The sequence below is a fragment of the Microchirus variegatus genome, assembly GCF_963457635.1.
Source record: "Microchirus variegatus genome assembly, chromosome: 10".
NCBI lineage: Eukaryota > Metazoa > Chordata > Actinopteri > Pleuronectiformes > Soleidae > Microchirus > Microchirus variegatus.
In genome coordinates, this window is record NC_139811.1 from 16,288,900 (window position 1) to 16,304,406 (window position 15,507).

The window sequence follows — 15,507 nt, forward strand, 5'->3', positions numbered from 1 at the left end:
GAGCAGTGAAATATCAACAAGCATTTATTTGACATCAATTTACACTAAACATTTTTATTTTTTATTACATTGTCATGCATGGAACGGATTATCTGATACAGTTTAAGTTTAATTCAGTTTAATTTTTAATATTTGGTTCGCCCAGCAGCAGCATCAGCAGCAGTGACATTGCCATGTGTTTTTAAATATATTTGATGGGAGGCGTGTGGCAGCTTCACCTCGGCACAGTGTCGTTTACATGTAAACATACGTGTGTAAAATACAGTGACATTGGTATATTGATCATTTTCCTACATTTTTATTCGTCGATCATGTCAATGGTAAACACAGCTCTGGCTGCAAGTCACGTGTGCTTCTCTCCCGACAGAGCTGCGTTAGTTCACACGCTGATTGGCTGGTTCTGGTAGCGAGGGCGGGACCTACTCCCCGATTGGTGCTTCATTCCTGTCTGTCATTTTCGGCGCCGCCCTCTGTTAATGCAGCATGGGCGATAATACCAGACCCGAGAGTTACAGCTGAGGAAGCAGAGCTAACTCACTGTTCACGATTTTGGTCGACTGAACGAAAGGTGAGCGAACCTTGGAAATACGTGTCACGTGTACGCGTGAATGTCTATGACTACGGGGGCGATTTTTGAACAAAAACAGGTACGATGCGGCTGTTGGGAGGAAATGTTAGCCACCCGGACACTGAGATGCTAACCCACATTGCAGCATTGAGCCAGGATGGAGGATCTCGCCACGTTAAGTTAGCTCCCAGGTTAAATTGCCTCCGCTGTTGTCAAGCGCAAAAAAGGCATAATATGACAATATACGCATCGGCAACAGCAGCAGAAAATGTATTTCATGTTTGTCGAGGTAGTGGCGATGTCTTATCGCTGCACTTGAAACCATTTTATGTCGATGTTAGCGGTGGCGGAGATTAGCCACCTAGCATGTATGCTATTGACGACTAGCCTTGAACAGTTGGGTCCAGCTGGTGTGGAAGAGGCTGTGACTCCGCGACCGTGTGACGTTCAGAACGGTTGCGTGTAACCAGAATATGTGAAAACTAGCGAAAACAGGAAGCCAACTCGTAAAATTACTCATAGCGACGGAGGGATTTTTGAAGTGACAGCATAACGGTGCTGCCTCCAGGTGCTCCCCCTAAAGTCCACCGTTCGCATTTTCCTTTCCAGGAGTGATTTGGTTATCATATAAATAAAGCATCACGCTGCGGGAGTAGTCTTTGCTCTTTGGCTGCTGACGTGGTCTAGTAGCAGCACTGTCAACAAAACAGTTTATAATTCATTTAATAATCAAAGGCTTTATGTATCAGTCTTTCATGTGTCCTAAAAAATGACCATGACACGGTTCACTTGTAACGATCGATGTTTTTTGAGGTCATCACTTGTCCCCCACTTTGTCATCCAGGTGTAATTTGTCTTATGTTACATGGTTAATCGATTATTTATACATTTCTAAATTAATCATCAACTATTTAATTAAAACAAACTGTCTGATTTTTGACCTTCTCGGCTTAAATGTGAATATTTTCTGGTGTTATTGTGTAATTCTACAAATAAATCATTAAACTGGAATACTTTGGTTTGTGGACAAAACGTGAGATTATTATCTGTCATTTTGATGGACCAAACAAATATTGTATTAATCCATGGAGAACATAACCAATAGATGAATCGTTTATGAAAACAACAGTTATTTGCAGCTTTATTATAATATTATTAATTGTGACTTACCCAAAGCCTAAGACGATCCTTAAAACAGTTTCCATGTACATCCAACAGCACAAACGTACAAGATGATAATTATTTTTGCCTGCTATTTGTTACAGGTCAAGGTACATCAATTGACAAACTGTTCTTATTTATGAGAGTTTTATATAGTTGCTTATAGCTTTATAAATGTGTATTAGTGTATTTGAATTTAATCTTTCTCCCAAAGGCTTATTTGAGATGTTTTACATTCAAAATATTATAGTGTAATGCAGTGCAGACACAAAATGCAGCTTGTGGCGCTATACCACAAGGATTGTTCAGTAAATGTTTATTTTAATTTAACCACTTTTGTTCGTTTGCTATAATTAACTTGTAAAATTTTATCAGATCGACAAAATAGTTAAAAAGAAAAATCTGGCTTATGTTGGCCATCAGCCTGAATTGTACATTCAGGACAGCTTCTATGCATGAGTTGAGGCAGATAAATTGTGACCCTTAACCCACAATACATGGGCTACAATATATAATGAGGGGAGTTCAAGTCGGCAACCATATGCCTGACTGTCGATTATGTGTGCAGCTGTTCTATATATATTATATGCAAATACAAACATTAGAACATTTCTTTTTGAAATAAGTGTAATGTTATGATAATCCCATCAAAAACCCGCAATGTGCTAAATACATCAGCATTGCTGCCGGGTGTAGCAGTTAGCTGTGATGCTGTGAGCTTTGTGTTCATAGTTGTATCAGCATCACGTGAAGGTCAGCGTGTCCTTGTGCATATAATGCATGTTCAGCCTTCTCTCTCTCTCCTCGTAGCATCACTTCCCGCTCTGGTGAACACATGGTACACAGGTACTCCATGCTTTTGGTGTTTTACGTGTGGTGCTGTGACATCTACATCATGTAACACTTTTACGAGTGTTTGTTGTGGTCGGGGGGACGCCTCGACTACATCCAGATTAAACCAAAGCAAACGGGGACTGAATGAAGGCTTTATTCACCACTCGGTCAACACTGAACATATTTTGCTAACCCGCTGCCTTTTGTTGAAAATCACACATCAGAAGTCATTTATTGGGCTGACTCTTGCACAGGGTTGCTGTGTAAATGTGCTCACACTATTATCTATATTTAAATGGCCCTTTTAGTGCTCTCTCAGTTCCACTAGGTTTAAAGGGATAACACTCAGCCAATGCAAATATTGCCTGTGAATTCTCATTTTCATCTCGTATAACAAAATATAATAATGTGCTCAAGAAAAAAAACATGCCACATACAGAATAAAGACAACAATGGAAAGGCTGTTGCCTTTCAAGCAACTGAATATGTGTAAGAATTTATCATGGCAGACGGTAACAGCTGCTCACGCCTCATGTGCTCTAAACGTTCATCCTCTCCAATCGTACGTGTACCCCTCCATCCGCTCCCCATGTTTGATGTCTTACATAACGGAACAGCTGCCAAGACCCAGCTGGCTCCTCGGATGCACTTGATGCTTGTGTGGAGCCATGTCAGGATATGTGGCCTGGAGAGGTACCAACTGAGACACAAGCAGATGTTGGTGGTAATAGGCACTTAGTTGAGGGATTAATTCAATATTTATTTGATCGGAAGTAGGTGTACCTCTTCACCTTTTATGTTTAGACACAGTCTTAGTACTGTGAGTAGGGGTCGACCAATATGGGTTTTTCAGTAGGCGATGACCATCTTTAGAAATATCAGAAATAACAAACGAGTTACATTCACTTATGATTTATCCAATCTGTGTTTTATATGCATTTATATTTTACTTAAAATGTATGAGCTACATGTTTAATATATAAGGGTAATAAAAACCAAAACTTTGTCAAATATTTGGATGGAAAAATAATGTGTTCGGGCTTTTGGCAGCATTCATCAAGTTTCACAACAAAAATGTATTTAACTTGTATACATAATAATTGACTATAAATATAAATAAGAATCCCCAACCCTTCACTGTGGGACGGATTCCTCTCTTCCCCTTTCATGTGGCCTGTCCTAAATAATAAATGCTTAAAAAATCCCCCAAAATAACTTTAAAAAAACTTGGTGATAAGAGAGCATGATTTTGTTCCCGTTGGGTAGTTTTTTGTGTTGCCTTATATAAAACGACACTTCAACTGGTTTACAATTGTGACGCCCAGTCTGTCTTCCTCTGCAGTGATGGTCCAACGATGCCGATAGTGGATAAACTCAAGGAGGCGTTAAAACCGGGCCGAAAGGAGACCGGCGATGAGGGTGACCTCAACAAATTGTTGGCTTCTTCTGCCAAGAAGGTTCTTTTGCAGAAGATAGAGTTTGAGCCAGCTAGCAAAGGTTTCTCTTATCAACTGGACAGCTTAAAAAACAAGTATGTGATCCTCAATCCAAGGAATGAGGGCGCCACAGGCCAGAAGGCCACAGAGCCTCCCCAGATTAAGAGGCAAGGTAAGCTCGTCTGACTTTCCCCAATTTGCCATTTGTGCTTTGGTTTTGACCCTAAAAGCTCACATCTCATGTTATTTTTCACTCATGTCACACAACTGACTGCATTTTTTCAGTCTCAGAGAACTATGTTGGGGGTCAGAGCGATGGGATCCCTGCACCACAGAAGATGCTCTTTCAAGGGAACAAGCTCACCCTCAAATGGGAGCGTGTGTACAGGGTGGGAGCCGGCCTCCACAACCTTGGAAACACCTGCTTCCTCAACTCCACCGTGCAGTGTCTCACATACACCCCACCACTTGCCAACTACTTACTCTCAAAGGAGCACAGCCGAGCCTGTAAGTACCTGACTCGTGTTCTTCAGTGCTGCCAGCCTCGCAGCACTTACTATCCCACTTATTTTAATTTATCCTAATGCTAGAACAGTGTTTGTAATAAAAAAAATAGACTGTTTTGAAAGCATATGCAGTCGAATGCAAGCCAAAGCAGTTGAAGAATAATAAGACGGCTGCTTCAGTTTGTTCGTCTCCTGGTTTTGACATGTTCAGGCTATGATCATTTTTAACATAGAAATACAGAAACCTAAAGAACCATTTTAGTTTTACAGGTGTATGGTAAATATATAAAGAAATAAACACAGGAAAGGAAACATATTTTCGTCTTAAATACCCAACCTTGAATACGTTTTCAGCTTGTATCCAAGCATTTTTTTCATGAGGGACAAAATATTTTCAACAAAAATTCAAGGCTTAGGTTTAGTATTTGTCAGTGAAAATTATGTGGATTTGTTGGAAAAAGGAACACAATGTGTCAAACAGACAGACTTTTTTATTTTTTTATTTACCCTGTACAACAGAGAACCTTATAGTAACTGGGGTGCTTCTGCTCAGGATATGTTTGAGACAATGGATTGTAAGGAGAATACAAAGAAAACGAAACAAGCTGCTGATCAGAGCCAATATCTGAGTCCTTTGGGTCTATTACAAATACTTCATGTAACCAAACAAGTATTTTCTTTTTTTTGTTATGATATACGTGTTTCGTATACCACAAGACCAGTTTTTGAGAAAAGGAACTTGGTGCACCGAAACACTGTTCGAGGGGGGACCCTTTTCACTGCTGCACCAGAAATGCTAAGGGCTTAGCTGAAGAAGTAGTGAGCAATTTACTGCACCACCTTAGAGTACTGAGAATGTGTGTAGTTATGGTCACAGACACACAAACAAAACTCTGTTGAAAGTTGGAAAAATGTAGTGATAAACATTTTTGTTCATACTTCAACTTTCACCTTAAAACCGAATAAATATACAACATTAGGAAGTGATCCGCATGACTGCATGTGGGAGTGTGGATTTATACATTTTTATTGTATTGTATTTTATTGAGATTTATTAATTTTTAGTTTTACTGTATAATTATTGTGGGTATTTTGCTCCTGAGTTGCATTAAAAAGGTAATAAATTTTTGAAAAACAACAATGTTTTTTTAACTGAATACTGAACTTAATTCAGTAGGAGTTCACTGGGACACACAGATTTTTCTCAGTGTTTCTATTACCCATGTACTTTTATTCGCACGTTACTCTGATTCTTTTATGATGTTTGTGTTTCAGGTCACCAGTCTGGCTTTTGTATGATCTGTATTATGCAGAACCACATCATCCAAGCTTTTGCTAACACAGGCAATGCCATCAAGCCCGTCTCCTTCATCAGAGACCTGAAAAGTAAGACGTCTCTCTCTATCTTGTTTTTAAGCAGTATGTGCTTTCTGTAGAGCCTCAGTGTAGGTTTTGTCAGGTGTCACTGCCACCTTTTTTTGTGGTGTTGATTATTTCCAGAAGCACGCTATCCCATATGACAACAGCCAGTAACTGCACTACTTAAATAGAGTGGTGAGGCTGCAGTGTGTGAATGAGCACCATTTAGAGAGCAGGCACAAGACGCGTGTTAAACATTGACATTGTTAGGTAATGTGTGATAGTCTCTCAGGAGTCTTCCCAACCTGCCTGCTAGTTCCTCGTGTGTTACTGCAACCGAGTCTCCTCCTCCTGCACCTCTTTTCTTTCTGGTGCTTTGTCCCTCCCTCCCCCTTCCCTCCCCAATGCCCTTTCTGTCTCCTTGTGACTGCAGGCAGCTGAGAGGATCAGCTTTAGCACAAAAATGTAAACCCCCCTTTGTCAAGCATGATTTAAAAACACACTTTATGTGTTTAATATCATAATTTCCCTCTATATTAATGAAGTCGGTGGCCAAATTGGAAATGTGCCACCACAGCTAGAACAATGTAAATGCACATGCTGTAAATTTGACATCTGTGCTCAGCACGCTCACTGAATAAATACGAATACGATGTCATCACATAAAAATCGAACGAGCTTACTGCAACTGATGTTGTAATCCTAGGGCAACTCACAGTAAAACCCCTTATACTCTAGTCTAGTGCCAGCTGATCAGGATGTTCTCCTCCTCCTCCACAAGAGAAGTGCCTTGAACTGGTCATTAGTGAGAGGTGTCTTACTCCATTTTCCCACTCAGTGTAGACTCATCGTCGTAAATCTGCAGGGATGCTCTGCCGGGAATGTGGTGATGACCACATTATAATTCTCCCACTTCATACTTCCCCCCCTTTTCTCCATTAGGAAATAACAGTGGGGGCTAAGAGTTTAGCGCTACATTAGCTCTAATGCAAGACTTTTAGATGAGACGTCAATCTGCCCAAGTCACTAAGTGACTTTGAGCTTTTTATTAGCTCATTATTGGAGTGCTTGTCTGAGTTGCATGTATGGTACCAACATTAGGGGCCAACTGGAAATACCCATTAAAGGGTAGTCTTTGTGTACAGCAACTGCTGTATAAATGTGCCTGGATGCCGTGCGTAAATATCTTTTAATTGCTGAAATCCCATTATAACCTGTTACTCTAAAATATTCAAGTATGATCTGTTTTTAAACCTGAAGAGTTGAAGTAAGCCAGTCATAACAGTGTGGCTCCTTCTTCAGTCTTGCATCACAGCTCATAAATTGGATAAACTGGGTTTTATTGTGTTGCTTTGCAGAATTGTAATTATAGATTAAAAAAATAGCCGTTAGCAGAACAAAGATTAAGTAGTGATGCTGCCTCTTTGTTGTCTGTATTGTCTGCGATATCACACTTGAGCAGGCAATGGTTGGATTTAATGTAATGAATATTGGCCTCTGTAGTAAGTAATGCACATCCTCTGATTCTCCACTGAACCCCCTGCAGTTATCATTATCTGCCTGTTATTGACACATAAACACGATCTTTGGCTCCATATCCATTAACGATGTTGCCAAAACATGAGTATTTGTCACAAGACGCTAAAAGTTTTCAAACCTGGAAATGGCACTAAGCTAAAAATTCACTGTCATTCATAGAAATTGCCCGGCATTTTCGCTTTGGAAGCCAGGAGGATGCTCATGAGTTTTTGCGGTACACCATCGATGCCATGCAGAAAGCCTGTCTCAATGGCTACCCAAAGTAAGACTTTTTAAATTGTTGTCTTCTCAGTGTTATGTCCATTTTGTTTGAGTATTGTTTACATATTGTTTTCTTAATTTACTCTCTGCCTGTAGGCTTGACAGACAGACCCAGGCCACAACGCTGGTTCACCAGATCTTTGGAGGTTACCTCAGGTCAAGAGGTATTGACTCCTTTTCCCTTTCTTTTACAGATACAGCACAGTTTCATAAATGTTCACATGTACTGCTTTTAACATTGCATTACTGATCACATTCCTAGCAGACTAGATTAAGTCTAAAGTTGGTTTCAGATTTTTTTTTTTATATTTCTAAAGTTGTTTTATTTAGTTGCACATTTGTATCTTGTCTTAGTTTAAGATGTACCCAGTGTAAATGTTGCCAGTTACTCTCTTTAATTGCTGTTAAATTTTAGGAAATACCTGCCATATTGTGTTTTGATCAAATGAGCGTGTTTGTAGTTGGATTACTTTGAAATTTGGGAAGTGGCACATTTCTCTACTTATTCACTGAATACATTTTATTCTGTCCAAATGCAAATGAAAAGTTAAAGCCTAAATTGCAGTTATATTTATGATGAATTATTTTAATTTCAGGTATTTTTCATGATAGTCAGAGGCAGTTGTTGAGGTTCCTGGTCATGTTGTGTTTACAGGATGTTTAGCAGAAGTCTGTGTGAAATATTGCAGTCATCGCTGTGAGCCAGTTGCACAAACGGACTTCTATTCCTTAGGAAGTGTCAGATTTGTGTTATTCATCGTTAGTTTTTATTTTTGTCTTTCAGTGAAATGCTCTATTTGTAAAAGTGTTTCTGACACATATGACCCTTACCTGGATATCGCTGTGGAGATTCGAGTACGTATAACAATACAAGATCAGTTGTTTCCATAAAAAAACATTGTTTCTCTAACCTTCATTAGTGCTGACCAGATATCTCTTCTTGCCTTTCAGCAAGCAGCAAACATTGTGCGAGCCTTGGAGCTGTTTGTCAAACCAGATGTGTTGAGTGGGGAGAATGCCTACATGTGTGCCAAGTGAGTGTAGATGAACAGGACATCAAAATACTTTTCAATATGTATTCATTTGTTCAAAATAGACATAATTTTCTATGAAGTATTATAACTATTCATTTTTTTGTCCTCCCCCTGCAGGTGCAAAAAGAAAGTGCCAGCAACCAAGCGCTTCACAGTCCATCGGACATCCAACGTACTGACTCTTTCACTGAAGAGGTTTGCTAACTTCAGCGGTGGCAAAATAACAAAGGTGAACAGATTGTTCCACACACTTAACTGGTTGAAGGTGCCCTCATTTCTTAGTGCATTTAACCTTTCCTTCCTTTTTTTCCCCCCAGGATGTTGGATACCCAGAATTTCTGAACATCCGGCCCTACATGTCTCAGAGCTCAGGTGATCCTGTTATGTATGGCCTCTATGCTGTTCTAGTGCACTCGGGATACAGCTGTCACGCTGGCCACTACTACTGCTATGTCAAAGTAAGGATGCACATCTTTTTTTCTTTTTTTAGGTCTTGGAGACACTCCAATTTGTTTTCAAGAAACATAAACAGACTAACAGCAAAATAACAATGTACTTTTTTGAACTGATATTCAAGAGTTACATGAATACTTCAGTAGTTCAGTCTGTTAATTAATGTCCTCGAAAATGCATTAAATGTAATTTCAACTAATTGCTGTAACTCTCTGTAAATCTTTATTGCGTTCAAACAGTTCTGATCATTCCTTCATTTTCTATCGCATATACACATACACATGAGGGTCATGCAGGCTGCCAAAACAGGGTTAAGCCACGGATGGGCCACCAGTCCATCAGTTCTGCTAGTTAATGTGCAAAATTGGCAGTGTTGCAAGTTGTATTAAAAATGTGGGTACTTTACCTGGAAACGAACATGCTGTTAGCAACTGCTGTGAGATCTAATGACTCAGACTGTTAAAAGGCTATAATATCTTTCTCTGCTATTGATATGACTGCCCACTTAACACTTTTTTTCTCTTTTCTTTTTCTAATAGTCCAGCTTTTAACCTTTAAGAATGTAAAAGAAATGATGGGTCGTGTGTGATCTGTATTATAAATGTTTTTTCTTTCTTTTTCTTAGGCCAGCAACGGACAATGGTACCAAATGAACGATTCAATGGTGCACTCAAGTAACATTAAAGTGGTCTTAAACCAGCAGGCCTACGTGCTGTTTTACCTGAGGTAAGACGGAGTCGTGCAGGAGATCAAAGACGATGTTATCTGTATCATTTAATAAAGCAGGGTGTTTGTGTTTCATAGGATCCCAGAAACCAAGAAGAATGCAGACGGACACAGCATCAAACAGGGACTGTTGCATCAGGGGAAGAACAGCGCATCATCTGAACAGATCAAGAGGTCCAACTTGAACGGGCCTCTCTCCTCCCCACAGATCACAAAGGTATAAGGTGTTTAATATATATATTTTGTTTTACAACTTGTAAACATTCCGGCAGAAAATAACGTTTTAGTACAACTTCACCACCTTCTTACAGAAACTTGAGCCTGCACAACTGCGTAAGATCCAGTCTGTGGATGGTGGTTTGGGCCTCCCAATTTCCAGGAATGGTGTGAACACTCAACCACAACCCAGACATAACTGGTCGACATCCTCCAGTGGCCCACTGAAACTCCCGGGTGGACCCACAGTCATTGAGGAACCTTTCAAGAAGCTGAAGAAGCCCTCTCCACAGAGCCAAGCGCAGTCCCGTAGCAGTACACCAACCCCATCAAATAACGGGGTCAGTAGAACTGAGGGAGACAAAAAGCAAAGTGGTGAGGGCAGAGGCGTCGCTGCATCTACCTCATTTAAGTCGTTGTCTGACTCGTCCTCTGCCGACACCACAGAGTCAAAGGTACGTAATGCACTTACAATAATCAAAATGTTTCCGTCTTTCTTTGTGCCTTAGTGACATATTTTTATTTTATTTACATATTTACGGTATTTTTGCGTCTCGTGCTATAACTTCTCAAAATGAAATAATCAGTACAATACTAGCAAGTTAGCCAGTATGTTTTTTTAATTTGATTGTGTATTTGCCGCTAATAGATAACATCCACTTATTACCATGTGCTTTGCGGTTGAAATGAGGAACCAAACAAGACGACAATTCCCATGATCCCATGCGGCTTACTAAATTATCAAACTAGTTTTATCACTGTCACTCGTGCTTTTGAACGTAAATATTGCTGTAATAAAGCATTATACTGAAATCATTTTAAATTGTATGTTTTAGTTTTATTTATTTTGTAGTGCTGGGCACTTTAACGGCGGTTAGTGGCGTTAGCGCTAACCATGTGTCATGTGTTAATGTTAACGCACATTAACACATAACGTTTCCATGAGGACTGACTGGAAAAAGATCCATGTGACGTCATGTTTACGTGCCACGTTTACCAGTTAGCTGCGTTAGCTCCGTTAGCGTGCCTACAGTCGAACTGGAGCGGTCTGTTCATAAAAAAAAAAAGAGCAGCGCTACAAATAAACGGTGTACCTGCATGTGTACTGCGTATGTGTGCCTCTGTTTTTAAAGTTTAGCGTTACTGTGGAGACTCATTTTAACAATCGGGAGTTAACGCCATTAACGCTGGTTGCCCAGCACTATTATTCTGTTGTCATCTGTACACACCTTTTGTGTGTAAAATGTGGCACAGCCTTTTGTCTGAAATAAGCAAAGGTATCACAAAAGTGTAACCACAGCCTGTCCCTGTGGCCTTTGTTTTCAACCAGGAATCTGTGTCTACCAAGAGTGCGCCAGTAGGAGAGATGCCCTCCACCCCTCGCAAAGGATCCAATGGCCTGGCTTCTCCAGCCAAGAGTGTGGAGCGCTCGCAGAGCACAGAGGATCAGAAGACGGCGAAAATAAAACCCCCGGCCCTCGGCAACATCACATCTGAAACCACCAGCACCATGTCACCTCCACCTGCCAAGAAACTGGCCCTGTCGGCCAAGAAGGTGAACTTCATTCCCATCCACAGCAGCACCACTGCCTGTCTTTGTACAAGCTCATGATACTTTGGTTTCCTGTTGCTCCCACTCCACACTGCTATCCCAAATATGACCATTGATTTCAATTAGCAGTTTTATTAAGGCAAGTAAACACATTTTCTAGTTTATTTTCTGCTGTACGTTAACGTGTTGTATCTCCAGTGTATGTGTCTAATCAACCACACGGTAGCACTTGTTTAGAGTCTGTCTTCTTTTTCCTTAAGTTTATTTTTTTCTAACCATTTCTAATTCTTCTCTGCCATACCCTTTCCTCCTTGTTTTCCTCCCTTCATCTTTTCATGCCATATATTTAATCACCCCTTTCCTTTATTCGATTCTCTTCCTTATTTTTGTTACATTCATGGCTATTTTCTTTAGACCACCAAGTTTTTATTTATGTCGATAACTGCAGGCTCGCAACTGGAGTCCGAGCAGCATTGATGCTCTGCCTCGTTTGTCATGCCAGCTGTCCAGTGACACCACACATCAAAATCAGCTTAATCCCCTCACCTCTGCCTCAACTTCTCACACTCACAGGTATGACGTGTGAGCCCTAAATCGCATCAAACATTTAGTTTGTACATATTAAATGCTCATGGAGGTGTTTTTATCAACATTCTATTTTTTATCCACTCCCTAGAGCTGGTCCATTCCATTCCCCTAAAGTCCAGTCATCACCTTTTGCCCACTCAGGTGGGTCCTCCAAACAGCAGAGCCCTCAGAAACAATCCCCTCTCTCCACACCGCAAAAACCAAACTCCAGCCTTTCTCTCCAAACCAATGGCCTTCACAGTCCCAGCCCAAAGAGCCCCAAGTCTTCCAACAACCTCATCTCCATGGCCCAACAGTCAGACCTCAGCAGCCCTTTGACTCTAAATGTCATCAAAAAGAAGAAGAAGAAAAAGAAGCGACGCCATTCTGAAGTGAACGGTGACACAGAACCAGCCAAGTGCCCCGATGCCGTGATAACAGCCGACCTTGAGGAATCGGTGAGTGAAAAGAAGCACAAGAAAAAAAAGAAAAAGCGAAATAGGGAGACTGACGACGAAGAGAAGGTGAAGGAGCGGGAGGGTGTCCCATCTCATTTGGACACATCAAAGCAGGAGGAGGACTGGTGTCAAGGCGGCATGTGGAGTCTCTCATCCAATCCAGCAGCAGAAGAGTCCAAGCAAAAGCCTCAATTAGCTTCCACTACTCCAACAGAGTGTGATTCAAATCATAATGAACAGGGAAGAGACTCTTTGTTGTTGAAGCGGAAGAAGAAAAAGAAGAAGCAACTTGTGGAGGCTCTACAGAACGCAACCTCGGCATGTTCTGCAACAGAAAGGTTCGTTAAGAGTGAACATTCATCTTCTTTTACTTCTTCAGTGTGAAGTTCATAAACTATAGTCATATTAATACAAATTCATACATACAAAAAGGTAAATGGAAGAAATGTCCCATCTTTCTCAGCTTTAATTTTCGACATTAAAATTTCTCTAAGGGACCCGACATATAGCATTTTTCTTTAGAAACGGTTCCATTTGCTCCACCCTCTAAAAGTCAAGTTCAGATAAAGCATCAAATTCCAGCTCTGAACACACACTCGTACAAAAATGCTCATTAACTCTGCAAAATTAAATTTTCCCCCCCAACAGCAGTTCTGAGATGAAGGCTGTGGTTGTTCAGAATGATTCGGAAGATGCAAACATTTTGAAAAAGAAATTAAAGATGATGAAGAAGAAGAGGCTAAAAGAAGATGTGGGACTGTGGGACGAGAGCAGGCGAAGTCCCGGTGGGCAAAATGACGATTGTGAAACGGGGGAGCCCCCTGCAAAAAAGGGCGCCATGGAGAACGGCAAAATAAGCAAACAAAGTGCAGGTATGTGATGTAGACCTGCATGCACACGTATAGAAAACCAATTTGTGGTCTTGTTGCCATGTCAACACAATCACCATGGCCTTGCAAGCCTTTTCATTTCAACGGCTTTACAAAAACACTGAGAGAGTGCGACTCATTTTTTAAAATAGTGATTATTGTTTTTTCATATCTCAGCTAAAGTGGTTGTGTGGAACAGCCAAGTCAAGGATGGCTACAAACGCAGCCAGGCTCCAGCAACTGATGGAAGTGCTTTAGGGGACGACACCCCGACTCCTGCTGTGGCTGTAGCCTGGGATGGAAAAAAGACGAGTGGTGTGGTAGAGGAGCTGCTCAGGAACGCCACAGACAAGGCTTACGGAGCCAACGGTGAGAGTCGGTGTCTGCGCACGTTCAAATCTGTGTTACTTGTTGTAACTTGTGTTGATAGATGGGTTTATGTTGCGTGTGTCTTATCTAGTCCTAAGCTGGGAAGGAGAGGTGTCTGCAATCAGTAAAGATGCCATTGAAGATGTCTGCCATGCACAGAGGGACACTGTGATTGATGAGTGGGATGAAGACTTTGACAGTGGAAAGGTGAGGATTTAAAACAAATCTATATGACTGAAACCTATAAGATTTTGAACACTTAAGGCCACATTATACTTCTCCAACTGCGTAATGCATTACCCGACTGCGTAACCACGGTGTGTCACAGAACACAGTTTTAAGATAATTTGAGACGAGAAATTGGCCATTTAGCGTCGAAACATGTACTGTGTGTATTAAGATATGACATATTTATAGTTTGGCAGTGACGTTGTCGGCGGTGATCAGCTCCACCTCTGTGGACGCTCGGTGCGCACAGTGGCCGGCACAGAGCAGCTATAGCTTGGCCTGTCCTGAGGACCAATCGCAGCTCTTGCCGTCTCCGTTGTCCCTTGACGGAGTGACGGATACTTAAAAAATATTTTGTGCAGTCGGAGACGACGCAGAGGCTCTTTTTCGAGCGAGCTGAGCCGATACTGACATCGATGCATGTAACAGAGTGCAACGACCAACACAGGAGTCAAATCATCAGTTAAAACAACTTAAAAACCTCAAAAAAAATCCTGAAAACATGCCATCATGTGCCACATTGCAACTGCTCGCGCTTTATTTTACTTTAGTTGTAGTTCAGCGACTGCGTCAGAAGGCGTGTGTGTTCTGGCCATGCAGGAAGTACTGAACTAATCTTTTTAATGAACTGATTCTAATTATAAGTACTCGATGGAAAACGATGTGCCTGATACACAAACTGTGCCGAGTAGTGCTAGAACTGTTTGGCGGAAAAGCGCCAATTCTCATTTCCCATTCTTCTCACTCTCCAACCTCTCCCCCTTTTCAAAATACACAGGTGAAGAAAATTAAAAACTACAAAAGAGAAAGTTGGAGGAGTGGCAGCAGCCTTTTTCAGAAGATCCAAGACAGGAAGAACAAGTGGTCTGTAACACCGGGAGGGAAGAGGGTTTTTGGCGTCCGCCGCTGAGTGCTGATGAGGTTGTGCTAACTGGAAAATTGAGACAAAACTGTAAACCAAACTTTAAAAAACAGCCCTTTTCGCTCTCTCTTTTTTTTTTTTTTTTTTTTTTTTTTTTTTTTTTTTTTAATAAAACAAAACACATTATTTTAACATTTTTAATCTCCACTTCAGAACTTTATACAATAATATGAACGATCCAATAGCAGGACAGCAGTTTTACTGTTCAACAGACACCACTTTGGTCTCAAATGTAAATTATCCATTTAAATTTTTAATCCAAAAGCCTCAGTAAGTGATACTAGCTTTTTAATTAGTTCAGTATTTGACAAAAAAAACCCTGTCACATCCAGATCACATGAATTACTGTTGGTTGACATCCTCTGAGCTAATATGAATGATGATTATACTGTGTAAAGTGTTATTGAAGCCTTCATAATCGCGATTTTTTTTGAAAACCTGCTCCTAAA

At 40.8% G+C, this 15,507-nt stretch overlaps 1 protein-coding gene across 1 annotated transcript; it reads left to right on the forward strand.

Annotated features, from left to right (window-relative positions):
- The first annotated feature begins 512 nt into the window (after positions 1–512).
- Positions 513–15,074, forward strand: usp36 (ubiquitin specific peptidase 36). Its single transcript, XM_083896423.1, has 20 exons — positions 513–568; positions 3,906–4,171; positions 4,285–4,506; positions 5,781–5,891; positions 7,563–7,665; positions 7,761–7,828; positions 8,449–8,519; positions 8,616–8,698; positions 8,816–8,927; positions 9,016–9,156; positions 9,777–9,877; positions 9,956–10,094; positions 10,189–10,548; positions 11,424–11,648; positions 12,094–12,218; positions 12,322–13,008; positions 13,319–13,542; positions 13,717–13,908; positions 14,000–14,115; positions 14,915–15,074. Exons 2-20 carry the CDS (start codon positions 3,919–3,921, stop codon positions 15,044–15,046), a joined length of 3,465 nt encoding a protein of 1,154 aa, XP_083752549.1. The 5' UTR covers positions 513–568; positions 3,906–3,918; the 3' UTR covers positions 15,047–15,074.
- Positions 15,075–15,507: the final 433 nt, after the last annotated feature.

Coding starts and splice junctions, on each gene's coding strand:
- usp36 (XM_083896423.1), top strand. CDS start 3,919: ATGCCGATAGTGGATAAACTCAAGGAGGCGTTAAAACCGGGCCGAAAG. Junction 7,666..7,760: donor TGTCTCAATGGCTACCCAAA/GTAAGACTTTTT, acceptor CTCTGCCTGTAG/GCTTGACAGACAGACCCAGG. Junction 11,649..12,093: donor TGGCCCTGTCGGCCAAGAAG/GTGAACTTCATT, acceptor CGATAACTGCAG/GCTCGCAACTGGAGTCCGAG.